General features: G+C 35.3%; 2 protein-coding genes across 2 annotated transcripts in view; both read left to right on the top strand.

Annotated features, from left to right (window-relative positions):
* Window positions 1-14,590, top strand: part of LOC114308365 (uncharacterized) — a 267,419-nt gene that overhangs the window by 231,149 nt on the left and 21,680 nt on the right. Inside the window, exons 17-22 of the mRNA XM_082918621.1 lie at window positions 1,992-2,452; window positions 2,554-2,718; window positions 3,256-3,334; window positions 7,569-7,698; window positions 8,993-9,352; window positions 9,523-9,614. Coding sequence (XP_082774747.1) covers window positions 1,992-2,452; window positions 2,554-2,718; window positions 3,256-3,334; window positions 7,569-7,698; window positions 8,993-9,352; window positions 9,523-9,614 — 1,287 coding nt within the window. The remainder of the gene's footprint in view (window positions 1-1,991; window positions 2,453-2,553; window positions 2,719-3,255; window positions 3,335-7,568; window positions 7,699-8,992; window positions 9,353-9,522; window positions 9,615-14,590) is intronic.
* On the top strand, window positions 3,926-6,786 carry LOC114271350 (uncharacterized). Its single transcript, XM_082921498.1, has 5 exons — window positions 3,926-4,038; window positions 4,145-4,252; window positions 4,711-4,779; window positions 4,889-4,987; window positions 6,337-6,786. The coding sequence occupies exons 1-5, from the start codon at window positions 3,970-3,972 to the stop codon at window positions 6,610-6,612; spliced, it is 621 nt and encodes a 206-aa protein (XP_082777624.1). The 5' UTR covers window positions 3,926-3,969; the 3' UTR covers window positions 6,613-6,786.

Raw genomic sequence — 14,590 nt, 5'->3', positions numbered from 1 at the left:
AAACAAAAACCATAAGGGGATCAGTTTCAATAATGAGTCTAAAATTCCATGTGCTCAGTCATAGGATAATTCTTCACGGACAACCCACATTTCAGCCATGGCATTAGTGATGTAGCTAATTATTTTAGCAAATGCTAGTTTAAAATTGCTGGCCTTATCACAGAATATTCCACCAAAGCCTGCTAACCCAGGATTGCCCGTTGCGGTGCCATCAACATTTAATTTTACATACCCTTCAGGCGGTGCAACGCAAGCGATAAAAATAGAAATTTGATCCCTCATAGGCTAATCCTATACTCAAGTGTTTGCACCCCTTGATGCTCAGACAATGTAGTTCAGTGAGATGTTGCATATCTCTTGGTAGAGATAGCAAATTAGGGCAATTATAAATTTCAAGTCCTTGAGGTGATGTGAGACATGGGAGGACGAACTCTGATACTATTGTCAAGTTCTCACAACTTCGAAGTTTGAACTGATTGAGTGTGTCAGCAACATCTTGAAGTCCCTTGGGCAAACTCACCAACCGCGGCAGATCAACCAATGTTAGTGATTTAAGTCTTCTCATCCTTCACAAGTCATTATCCTCTGAGAATTTGAGAGCAAAACAATAGCTAATCTTCAGATGCTCAAGGGCAGTGAGGTATCTCATGCCAAATGGCAATGAAGTTAGCATTGGACATAGTTTAATTTCCAACTTTCGGAGGCAAGTTAGTTTTCCTATCCCTTCACCTAAAGCAGTCAGTTCAAAACTATCATATAGTTGTAATTCTTGGAGAGAAGGCAACCCACCAATCTGTTTCTCAGGCAAACATGTCAGCATTGATGATAAACCCAAAAAACGTAGGTTGGTTAGTTTCCCAAAATCTTCAGGCAATTCACATAGTGCTGAACCATAAAGATTTAAATATTGCAAGTTTAGCAAGCTATTGCCAAAGCCTTTAGGGAGTGTTTGCATACCATAACAGTACTTCATGTTAAGGTACCTTAAGTGCTTCAAATTTACTACGTTCTTGGATAAGAAATTAAAACGTTGGCCATGGTTGTCTTCAATGTCAGGCCAATTAATTACAAGAGTAGCCAATTAATAGTTAATAGTTTGACGTCTAATAATTACAAGGGTAGCCAATTAATTATACAATAGAGTGTTAGTCCAAGTGGTCATAATCGGCACTTGAGTTTTAGTATAGAGATGGAGTGACATTAGTTTATTGTAATAATCTAACTCTATTAACTTACTAAATGTTCTATCGTGTGACCCAAAAAAAGAAAAAAGGGAAAAAAAAAAAAACAATTTAGACCGAGTGTTGAACAAAAAATTCTAAATAAGAAAAAATATATATAAACTACTTTTTTATCTCCCAATTTTAGCCTAGACATTGTCAATGGGGACAATAATTATTTGAAACTTTACCTATGAAAGGTAAGATTAAAATGAAAGTGTAATACAACATACTACATTTGCATAAGAGATTCAGAGGCCATGTGGTTTGCACTTTAGATGATCCCAAAATGATTAATAGAGAAATGAATCATTTATTACTTTTGTTTCTTTTATTTAATTCATTTTTCTTGTGAGAAAAGTTCATGTATGAAAACTAAGTTGTGTTATGTGAATTAAAACTTTAAGAGAATCCAAAGTAATTATGTTAAAATTGTGGAATTTTCTATATTTTCTCAAAACAAGAGGGGAGGTCATGCAATACCCAGAAAGAGTCTTTGTTTTTATGTTTTGCGATATTTTTTTTTTCTCTCATTAAATTGCTTTAAATTGTTTTTTTCCCTCTTCTTTCATTGGAAATGGACTCATTTACTTGGGTTTGGATCCAGAGATTACATGTAGCTCTAAGCACAATCGTATCCAAGAGATTACCTGGGTCTACATGGATAAATCCTGGGTGCATCTTTCAATTTTTTTCTCAAGAACAATAACTTTTAAGCTTTTATATGGTCATTTTATTGGAATAATGAAGTTTGATGTAAAATTATCAAAGTGTCGAAGGATTATCTGGATGGAGCACGCAAGTTCGTAGATATAGCTAAGGCGAATGTAAGGAATCCCGAGATGATCGTTTGCGCTTGTAGAAATTGTCGAAATCTATCTTACCAATTTTGCGAGATTGTGTACGAGCACTTGGTCATGGAAGGGATGGATCCTAAATATACTTCTTGGTTCCTTCACGGGGAACAACTAATTGCATCGTCACATCAGGAAGATGTTGAAATTTCAGATACACATAAGATGTTCAGAGACGTGCATTTTAAAGATGATGATTTTGCAGAGTCTACAAGTGAAAGTAGAGAGAGAGAATTAACACAATCATTAGAAGATATTGACACTCCTTTATATCCAGGGTGTACAAAGTACACTAAATTTTCAGCAATTGTTGCTTTATACAAGCATAAAGCTGCAACTACTGGAAACGGTGTCAAAGTTGAAGATGGATTTACATTGGTCAACATCCAACAAGGACGAAATCCATTTGAGAGAGATCCATTCATTCTAGCATCACATGCAAAACAAGTGTTCTATTTGAGGGATAATGATACATCTAGTTGGGAAAAGTTGTATTTAAAGCACCTTCAAAAGGCTTTCGTGATTTGGATATGTATGATGAAGATGCCTATATGCCATCTGCACCTTTAGATGCATCTAGACTTGGCGCAAATACTAATGATGAAGATGAGCACTACGCGAGGATGGATTGTGAGGGTGTGGAAGTATTGCATGATTAATGAGAAGTAGGAACATTTGATTTTCATATAACTGAATGCTTATTGGGCTTGACTAGTTCTTCTTTACTTGTCGCTCTTTTTATTTTTTTTCCTTTCTATATAATTTCACGAGCTATTTTCTTTGAAGTTAATATGAGTGAATATACTTGTAAGGTGAATATTGTGCTGTCTTTGAAATCAATATTATCAAGAATTTATTTTTTGGCTTATAAAGATTTATTGTTTGGCTTGTAAAGTTGTATGTATTGATGTTTGATTGGAAATTTGTGGTTTTTTAAATTTTATATTGGCCATACCGTTTGTGACCTATGGATGGGTTGTCTTGTGCTTATCATTAGGAAATGTGTCTCTTATAATTTCTCCTTCTTGTCATTAGGGTGAAATTCATATATATACATATATGTATATTTTCCTTTTTGTCATTGTAGATGTAGAATCTTTACTTTTATGTTTTTCAGCAAGTGACAGTTCACATCATAAGCTCGATTTGGGTAAATATTGGTTGAATGTCATATTGTGAAGAATGTTTTGATTGAGGAAGTACTTGAACCTGGAGTAAGAGTTACTGTTGCTATGGGAACCAATAGCAATTTGGATGCAGGTAACTGATTTTATTTTTCTTTTATATATTTATTTATTTTTGTGTTGAGAGAGATAGGACTTAGAAAGACAAATGAATGAAATTTCATCGCAAGAGTTTTCCCTCACTTCATTTATAACCTATGTTAATATTCATGATTTAATTTTAACATTTTTGAGCTTTTCATGTACTTGATTTCAGTTTCATATTTTGCACCTCTATATATATTTTTTCCCATGTAAAAAATCATACGTCAGTTAGGTTACTAGGTTGTCTTTGGGATTGTCTGACAGCCCTTTGTTTGTCCCATATTGCATCTATTTCATTCTTTCCCGCTTGAGCAATCCTTGCCAAATGACTTTTGGTCACAAGGAAACAAGTTCAACTCAAAGTTGTATGATATATGGTAGCTACTTTGTTTAGTTGAATCCTTTCTTTTAAGCCTGATAATATAGAAATGGTTGAATGGAAAGCATTTGTGAAACAACGAACTTCCAAAGAATTTAAGGTAAGTTTCCTCATAGAAATTCTCTAGTTTTTATGAACTAATTAGACCAACAAATTTTCTTATAGTGATTCAATTATGAATTATTAATCATATAAATTATGACATTCTTCTTTTGTATATTTAGGCAAAGAGTAAAAGATTTAGGGCAATGAGAAAAAAGCAAACCCTCTTTCATACCATGAGTCGTAAAGGTTATGCACGATTAGAGGATGAAATGGTAAATTTAAGAGTGATTCAAGTAATTTTGTAAATTGGGTATGAAGTATGGTTACTTTGAGATTGTTTTAATCATGTTGATTTTCATTTTCTATTTTATTTTCTAGAGAAGAGAAAGTCGAGCACCATCATCCATTTCAAGAGTTGATGTTTGGATTAAAGGGCATACGAGGAAGGAAGGAAAATCCATGAATGAAGTGCTTGATGCAACTGTGGTACCAATATTACTTCATTTTTTTTTATTTTTTTTTCGGTATTATAATTTGCATTCACATCAATTTATTAAGATATGCTTTATATTTTTAGAAAAATGTTCAAGAACTTCATAAGGCTTCTACTGATAAGGGTCCAAAATCTATAAAAGATGATGCGATTTTTCATACTTTTGGTTCCGAGCGTCGTGGGAGTGTACGAGGGCTGGGATTTGGGGCATTACCATCTAAGGTTGATGCACAAGTATACCAAAATGAGCACGTGAGAAAACTTGAAAGCAAGGTGCTGGACTTAGAACAACAACTCGATGAGATAAGAGCCATGCTTATCAAAGAAAGAAAGCAAAATGATATAAGAGGAAAAGCTAAACATGATAATATAATGTCATGGCACATAATTTGTTTGTCTTTAATTTGTTATTTTATATTTAAATCACTTGCATGTTTATCTTTGATTGTAGGGTACCAATCCCTCCCAAAGAAGCTCCGATCTACTCCAATCTACTCCTCATGACAACCTTTCAACTTCAGTGAGTGAAAATAGTATTTTCAAAACATTTTTATCTACTTTTCATGTCTTTAATTATTGGAATTATGTGGTAGCTATATGCTTAATGAAGTGTTTTTATGGTTTTTTAGGTGAATGAAGTTGGTTCTGTTACTGAAAGCATTAAAGCTATGAAATTATCTAAACGTGGTGGTTCTTCAATTGCAAACCTTCCAACTGGTTTAGATATGGTAAGTTATGCTGTTTTTAGAAGTGCCTTTTTTTCTTTCTTCGAAGTCCATTTTGCAGTTTACTACTAGTCTTGTAGTGTAGTCTTTCCTGAACTAATCAAAATTTTCAAAAAATCACTTGCATTACTAAGTCACCACTTGTTGCCAATTTTACAGCCACATATGGTCAGTAGTCAGCCCTGAAAAACCCTTTTTACCGCTGTGTAACATCAATTGTGGTTGCATAGCTGTGTAATGAGTGTTCTTCACACGTCATATGTAATATATTTATGACTGTATGTATGCTTGTGTTTTTATGTATGTTTATGTAGTATAAATTAGATCTTGCAAAAATGAAATTATAAACTGCATTGTTGATTTGCAAAGCTTCAGTTTCCCGTAGCTTCAGCTCCTCGAACAAAAGCTCTGCAAAGTTCTTTTCTGTGTCTTCACTCACTTCAGGATCATGCTTCGCACAATCTGCATGAAAATATGGCCAAACATAACAAAGAAATGACGAAATTCTTAAAAGTCAAACACCTATATTACATTGCACTTTTGTTTCATACACAGATTCATGATAGTTGGGAGTCCTAGATCTCGGAACAAGCAAGTTGGAAAATTAGGCAGAGATGTAACTGAAGAAATTGATATGATCTAGGATTACTCACATCAAATTGTAAAAGCATAACATAATGTAAACCTTGTAAGAGCTAGATATGCATAATGATGAAGAAACCACACTCTTAAATAGGGAAAGCCATGTCCCAAATGTCCCCAACTTTTTGCACATTGTTTGCCAATAATTCTACGTTTAAAAGAAATAAACTAATTTAAATTCTCACAAAGAAAGTAAATTAATCAATTTTTTAGTTGTCATCTTTATAGTGCAACACATGTACTTATCTAATTTGTTAATGAGCCAATCCTAAAGTGATCCAATTCATATTTTTTCAGACATTCAAATGTGTCTTAATTATGCCTCAGATGGTAATGTTTATGTAGTGGTTGAATAGACTTTGTATGCCCTAAGATCCTTTTCTTGAGCCTTGTCATATTTTTAGGGCTATAATGTGGTCCAGCAGTAACAGTTTAGCTCTAAGCCGACACCTGATGATAGTAACAGTTTCAGACATTCAAATGTGTCTTTTTTTGAGCTTTGTCATATTCTTCAGGTTAAGTAGACTCATAAGTGTGACCACCTCAAAATATATATTTACCAGGTTGAAATTTTATTTTCTGACATTGATGACACATGTAAGTGAGTTCTCGTTGAAGCTTTTTGACACTTTCATTTCCTTTGTTGAACTAATATTTCGTAAATGGGATGAATGTTATGCAGTATGCTTATATACTCTTAATTTTTGTAGGATCAAAGTAATGGTGTGTCGAGCTTAGCATATGTCAAATGCAAGTTGCTGTATTGGGAGGGGTCAAACTTGGTGGTTGCAGAAGGCCAAATTGCATCAAGGGATCCCAAGTCAAAGGTGCATCATGCAACTCTTGGAGCTTTGTGTTGGAAAGTATGGGTGAACCATGTAACAGTCAACGTGCCGTTGTTTCGTTCTACTCGTGAGATGTATGATCTTCAAGATGCAATAGGAAGTACAGTTGGATGGCCTAGTCAATTCATTCTTTTGGACTAAATATTGGACTAATTGATTTATGATTTGTAGTTATACTTTTTGGATGTTTAAAGTCGTATTTTAGAGATTAGTGAATCTTATGATTTGGATACTTTTTTTGATTTGTATGTTTGAGGTTGTTATCAGCTTGATATGATAGAAGTTGAGGATAAAAGTTAGTATGCAGGTTGTTTGGTGTATGAATATTAGATTTTTTGCTTACTTCATAGTTGCTACTTCTGCTAGGTTTGTAACAGGTTGCATTTTATAAGCTATTGTCTACATGCGGTTAGACAAGGTCATGTTCCTATATATATATTATATTAAAAATAACTTTCTACGGCATGCAAAAGTATGCCGTGAAAAGTGTAATGATTTATGGCATGTAAGAAAATGTCGTAGAAGATTATATACGGCATACAAGGCATGTTATAAATATATTAAAAATGACCTTCTACGGCATACAAAATTATGTCGTGAAAAGTGATGATTTATGACATGCAAGAAAATGTCATAAAATACTATATACGGCATACAAAGTATGCCATAAATATATTAAAAATAATCTTCTATGGCATACAAAATTTGGTCATGGAAAGTATGATAATTTATGGCATGATAAAAATGTTATAAAAAGTTATATACGACATACAAAGTATATCATTAATGTTTAATTTATTACTTTTTACAGCTTTACCTGCATGCCGTAAATGATGCTACACTTTTCACGGCATGTCATATAACGGCATTTATGTGCATGCCGTGAAAGAGTTTTTATAGCATGCATCGCAAGCCGTAAATATTTAATTTTGTTGTAGTGACTTTTCCATCTGACCCTATATTCCCTTCCACCAATCTTCCTTTTTTGGGGGATTTCATCGCAGTAGACAACTTTTTGAGTCGCCTGAGGAGCTTAGCAAGCCATGATCATCCAAGTGATGTCCCAAAAAACATTACAACCTGTATGTTTATCGCAGTTTCTATGAATCGAAATCTATGTCCTAATAGTTCGTGTAATGGGGAAGCTTCAGACATCAGGCTTGCCTCAAGCATGAACAACATAACTTTCGTGAATCTGAACACTGACATTCTAAGCGCCTATTATTGGTATGGGAAGTATTTCATAATTCTTTTTTTTGTTTTTTTTTTTTTTTTGAGCAATCCATTTTTGTCGCAAACAATGTGATATAATAACACTAAGGGGAAAAAAATTAAAAATTTGTAGGAGAAAAGGTTATTAAAGATAAATTGAGAAGAGAGTAGAATAAGAAGATAATTATTTTGTTCTGATCTTTGTAGGAATATAATCCTTAACATGAATGATTTCAAATAACTGCATTTAGGTTATTTTAAATCCATATAAAAAATTAATACGTGAAATCTATTAATACACTATGATATTTAAATTTGAGTTATTTTCCTTTATGTTGTGTTTGGTTGGGGGATTTGAGGATGGATTTGGAAAGAGAAAGGAAAAAATTAGGTGAATTGTGAATAAAATATACCTACATTTCACATAGTTTCACACACCTTTTCTCTTTCCCTTTCCAAATCCCTTTCCAAATCCTCCAACCAAACACAACATTAGTGTCTCAACTATTTCGTTTTGAATCCATAAATCAAAATGCAACTTCAAGTATTTGTTTTAGAATTTCATGTTCTACTTGGATAGATGTATTTCAAATGAAGGGAATTAAGGTTAAATTTTAAGAGAAATTACATATTAGTGTATCTCTCTAAAAATAATTATATATCAGTGAAATTTTTTATCAACATTAATAATTAAAATAATAATTTTTTTAATGATTTTGTAAATACATTTTTGAAATCGACTCCGATTCGTAGCTCAAATTCGGCGGCTCGAATTTGGCTCGAATTCGGAGAAGAATAAGAAGAGAAGAAGAAGAAGGAGGAAGGAGGAGGAGGAAGAAGGAGAACTGGAGGGGAGGGGGCCATCAAAATCGGGCTGGAGGAGGCGGGGCCGGAGGCGGGATTGCGCGGGGCTGCGACGATCAGAGCTGTTGCAACGATCGGAGATGCTGCGACGATCGACGGCGGTGGAGGCACATGAGGGGCCCTTCTTTCCTCTCTTTCTCCCTCTCTTCTTCTCTTCCCCTCTGTTCTTCTCCTGTGTTCAACGAAGAAGAAGAGGAAAAGAAAGAAAGAAAAGGAAGAGAAAGAAAAGGATGAAAAAAAAAAAAAGAATCGCAAAACGATGTCGTTTTGCGATTCAAACCAAAATCGGGCCACTTTTTTTGAGCTACCAATCATTTTCCTTTTGAAATAGAGTGATTTTTCCCTAAATTTTATAAAAGCATGAAAGAGTTAGATACTGTAGATAGATGTTCTTTTTAACTTGTTTATTTCGTTATTTTCAACTTTATTTTGGACACAAATACAGGAACTTGAGTGGGGTTTACACAACAGATTTTCCAAACCAACCATTTTCTTATTATTACTTCACCGACGAAGATTTGACGATAAATACCGCATCAATGCAAGGGACCAAGGTGAAGATGTTGAATTATAATGAAACAGTAGAGATAATATTCCAAGGGACTAATATTCTTAACACATCAGAGACTCACCCAATGCATTTGCATGGATATAACTTTTACGTGGTTGGATTTGGATATGGTAATTTCAACCCTGAGATTGACCCCAAAGGATATAATCCTGTTGATCCACTTCATGTCAATACCATTGCAATCCCTAGGAATGGCTGGGTTACTCTAAGATTCATAGCCAATAATCCAGGTATGTTCGAATTTGATCCTTTTTTCTTTTTTTTTTTCCGTGCATCCAGTCTAAAAAGGACTTAATTTTTGGAACCCATTGTAAAACAGGTCACTTAAACATGAAATTTTAGTAAAAATTTGTTTATATTACAAAAATAATAGCTATGCTAACATTTTTGTGGTGGGGTATCAGTGTATGGTATTGGCACTGTCATTTCGAGCGACATCTTACTTGGGGCATGAGCACTGTGTTTATAGTACATAACGGTAGCACTACAGAGACAAGTATGCGTGAACCCCCTGCTAATTTGCCTCATTCGAATAAATATGTACCCAAATGAAATATGATTTGAATGGAATGTGAATGAAGATCATAGTGCAAGTGTCAACGTGGCAGCCATGTCAAAAGAGTCCCTTAGACTTGACATAAATTGGAAGACTTCTATTCAATTATTTTAAATTGTATTTTTGTATTGAAATTTCCTAGTAAGTAAAGTGCTTTTTAGTGTTGTGACGAAGTTGGAAGATGTGGGAGAAATTAAAGATTTAGTAGCATAATATAATAGTTTCTGTACATTTTATTGAATGAGATATAACCATTGACTATAGCAATGCTATTTGATTAAATTATAAAGCTATGCTCTTTTGCTTCTACTTAGCTTAGTAGGTATGAATTGCTAGGGTATATCGGAATCAAGGAAAGTGTGATAGAGTTAGTTAGCAACTCAAATGCTTGGGTGCGGTTTGATAACACTTACGTTTTAAGTTTTCAGTTTATATTTATAAAAATTTTAAAAATTCAAATAAAAACTTATTTGATAAATTTTTGATTTATAAATTAGTGTTCTCAGTTTATAAATTTGGCCAAAAAATGTAAACTTAAAAAATGTCTTTCCGTTTTAAGTTTTAAGTTTTTATTTTTTCTACCACCCAACACTAACCACCACCCACCCGCCACCACCCGCCACCACCACCACCCACCACCTGTCACTACCATCCACCGCCCGCCACCACCACCCGCTACCACCACTCACCACCCACCTGCTACCACCATCCACCACTCGCCACCACGACCCACCTGTCACCCACCCGCCACCACCACCCACTACCCACCACCACCACCACCACCACCACCACCATCACCCACCACCCACCCGCCACCCACCTGCCACCACCACCACCATCACCCACCCGTCACCCACCACCCACCACCACCCACTCGCTACCACTCACCACCCGCCACCGTCACCCACCCACCCACTACCACCACCACCACCACCCGCCACCTACCCGCCATCCGCCACCCACCTGCCATCACCATCCGCCGCCACCACCACCACCACCCACTCGCTACCACCCACCACCCGCCACCGTCACCCACCCGCCACCTACCCGCCACCACCACCCACTCGCCACCTACCCGCCACTACCACTCACTCGCCACCACCCACCATCCGTCATCCGCCACCACCCGCCATCCGCCATCCGCCACCAACCTGCCACCACCACCAACCACCACCACTACCACCACCCACTCGCTACCACCCACCACCCTCCACCGTCACCCACCCATCCACCCACCGTCACCACTTTCTACCACCGTCTTTCGCCGCCACTTGCCACCACTTGCCATTTCTCACTCTTTTTTATATTTGTAAAATTTTTTGAATATTTTATCAATTACCAAACGCGTTTGTAATTTATGTTTTTCTAAAAATAAATAAAAATCATTTTATAAAATTTTTATAAATATAAACTGAAAACACAAACGTTACCACACAGACCCTTGGTGTTTATCTCATATCCTTATCTATTGTACATTGTTGTCATGCTTGCTGGTTCTATGTATTTCATTATCTATTGCAAATAGTTAACTTTGGGTTTATATTATCTATTGTAGATTGTTACCTATTTAACACCCTTGTACATTTAATCTAGTCATGACTTATCGTTTAAGAAACTAACAAAGAATAGTCACGTTACAATTATTTTTTATTTTTTTAAACGGACACGCAAAGTTGGGTTACAATACAAATTGGTAATAATAAATAAATAAATAATATATATATATATATATATATATATAGGGGAATTAACTCTCAATCAAAAGTACGACCAAACGAGGATTTCATATAAAATATAAAAATACTAAGTACAATTTACCCACAAAAAACAAAAATAGAAACGCTCACTTAGGTAAATCTAAAAGTATTGATCACAAAACCAAACACATAATCTATATGGATTAACAAGATTTTTTAGAAGTAAGCCCTACTTATAAATTTTATAAAATCTTGTCTAATCACGTATATTTTGTATTTTTGTTCTATGTATTTGTAGTAGAATCATAAAGAAAGCAAAACAATACATATACAAAAAAAAAATAATAATAAAATTACAGTACTATACTCAGTAAACTATTCTGTTTGTAGCATTTATTGTTTGGCAGAAATTCTTATCTGAACCTTTAAAGTCCATTGACCCCTCAATCTGTTAGGTATTGTGAAAAAAAAAATCATGAAATAATCATGAAAGATACTTCACTATTAGGTTATATATACAAGAAAACACCACACATTAATCAAAGATTAAAAAAATTCATGAAATATTTTATGATATTTTTTTCATGATTCCTAATATTATTGAATATGTATTTGCAGCAACATTGCCATAAATGTGCATTATGTCCACACATTTACTCCACATACTGAATGCTGCCACGAAAGCATTCTCTTCTCAGATGCAAACCACAACCTCACAGTCGTCAGAGCAGATGGCAGTTACACCAAGCCATTAACAACAATGTCATCATGACAACCAAAGCCAATTATTACAAGGCCTCTCGAGCGTACTCCAGTGGCATCCCCGTTCCTTTCAACACCACAACCACCGCAGCCATAGTGCACTACTATGGATGCTACCACACCCCATCTTCACCTCCTCTCTTATCAAACCTTCCCTACTACAATGACACATTTGCATCAGTGCAATTTTATTTTATTTTTTGGTCGGCACAAAAAATTATTTATTGATTGATATAAATGTAATACAAGCAGTATGACGAAAATACATTTAGGAGGACCCGAAAAAAGCATATCATTGCTAAGGAAACACATTCCAACTAGGTTAGCACATGCCTCAAGCAAATCATACATGGATTTCCCGATCAAACCAAAGACCAGCAAAAACACCTACCTACACAACAAAAACAAGATCAGAACAAGATCATACAGGTAACTCCAAACTCACACCAACACCCACTAAACACCCAACCAAACTAAGCCTTGTGTCCCAATCAAGTAGGGTCGGCAACACCACAAAGCACCAAAAACTAAAATTAAACAATTAGAGAAACAAAGAAAGAACACGGCACCAACAGAAAAACAGCAGCATGTGTCAGGAAAACAAATCCACCCCATTTAATCGTCATTCCTCAATTCCACAAGCTCCTTCGTTGTCATGTGAGATGCAAAGTTCATCATTCCCACAAAACTAAAGCAATGAATTAAAAACATTTGTCCATACCTAATCTCAGTCGCCAAAACCTAGAATATTAAAATGAAAACTGTACCAAACAAATCAAAACTTCCTACCAGCATTTTCATCCACCCATTCCTTTATTTAATCTGCCAAGATTTGTCATCCTTACAGCGTCAATATTCCTCATAAAATCACTAACTGAAATCTCTACAACAGATGCATATGATTCCACCCAAAAGGCCACCCTTGCTTTAATCAAATCAACTAACTCAAATCTCCTTGTTTCCGAATTTTGAAAAACCCTCTCATTCCTAGCTTTTCCATAGTGACCACAGCACAGCAAAGAGTGATAGTTTCCCAAATAATTCTTTCAAGATTTATAAAAACTTTCAAACCACCACCTCATTAGCTGTAAAAGGGCTTCCAGACAACATACCCACTGAATTTCCCACCATTTTAAGCAATCTGTCCATACTTTCCAAGCAAAATGACGTTGGAGCAGAATGTGAATAGCTGATTCCTCATTCTCTCGATAGAAAGGGCACAAAACAAAACTAGAGGAAGCTAAAATTTTAATTTGAAGATGAATGTCACCTGTAGCAATCTTATTTTGAATAGCTCTCCAACAAAAAATTTCCAACTCAAAACAAACATAAATTCTTCCACACTATCGACCACTCAACACCATTTCAATCAAAACCATTCACCATTTGCCCACATTTTCCGTAGAAAGACTTCACTGAGAAGATTCCATTGTTGGCCCCTTTGTTACATAGACTCTTCAAAATAAATAAAAAAACCTTGTGTCGAACATCCAACACTTGGACAAGGGTATGAGATATGTGTCAGATACTTTTCATCAGTCACTTCTTACATATAATTGTATTTAACACTACCATTATATGTACATATTATTGTATAATTGCTATAAATATCTTTTTGACATTGTAATCTCACAACCTTGATTAAAAATATAAAAATTTGACATTTTTTTACCGAGTCCGCTTATCTTTAAATTTATGATTTAATGAGTCCAACCTCCAAATACATACCTGCACCCGACACACGTACCGAAAACCATGTAACATAGGTTGGCCCAATTCCATCTGAAAATATCCAATCCTTGCATTGTTAACGGGAAAGATTCAACCAACTCCATCGTTCTCTTAAATAAATCCACCTCCTCTTTTTCCATAAACTAAGTTCCACACACATGTTAGATGAGGAGGAACAAACCTCACTAATCAAGCAATTCTTGCGTTGAGATTGAACGCAACCTTGGAAAGGCCTCTTTCAGTGGCTCACTACCACCCATGTATGATGTCAAAAGGATGTTAAAGTCTCTGAGTTCATGCCATTTGACGACACCTACTCAAACTCAGAATTGTTGGATCCTATTTTTAAAACATCCTTCCAGACTAATGAAACATTTGATCTATTTGACAACTCAGGGGTACCAGCTATGAGTTTAGTCCATATTTCTCTCCTAACACCCTTCTCCAAGAAACCTTTTTCCACTCTAAACCACCACCACCATTTAGGTAACAGAACAACATTCTGAAATAATAATTTTCCGATACCAAGACCCCCAACCTATTTCCAAAAGTCGTTTTCGCACAAAAAATACACAACTAAAAAAGATGTTTTGAAACATATTTCCACGCTATTTTTCATGCAACATTTCCAGTAAATTTGATCATTAAGCCTAAGTATATCATGTTATATCATGTGGCTTTGAAGGACACACACAGCCTTCGGGAGTTGTTTCCAACAAAACAAGC

The sequence above is a fragment of the Camellia sinensis genome, chromosome 3 (assembly GCF_055761805.1).
Source record: "Camellia sinensis isolate YWXY chromosome 3, ASM5576180v1, whole genome shotgun sequence".
Lineage (NCBI taxonomy): Eukaryota > Viridiplantae > Streptophyta > Magnoliopsida > Ericales > Theaceae > Camellia > Camellia sinensis.
This window is presented reverse-complemented; position numbering and strand designations above follow the sequence as displayed.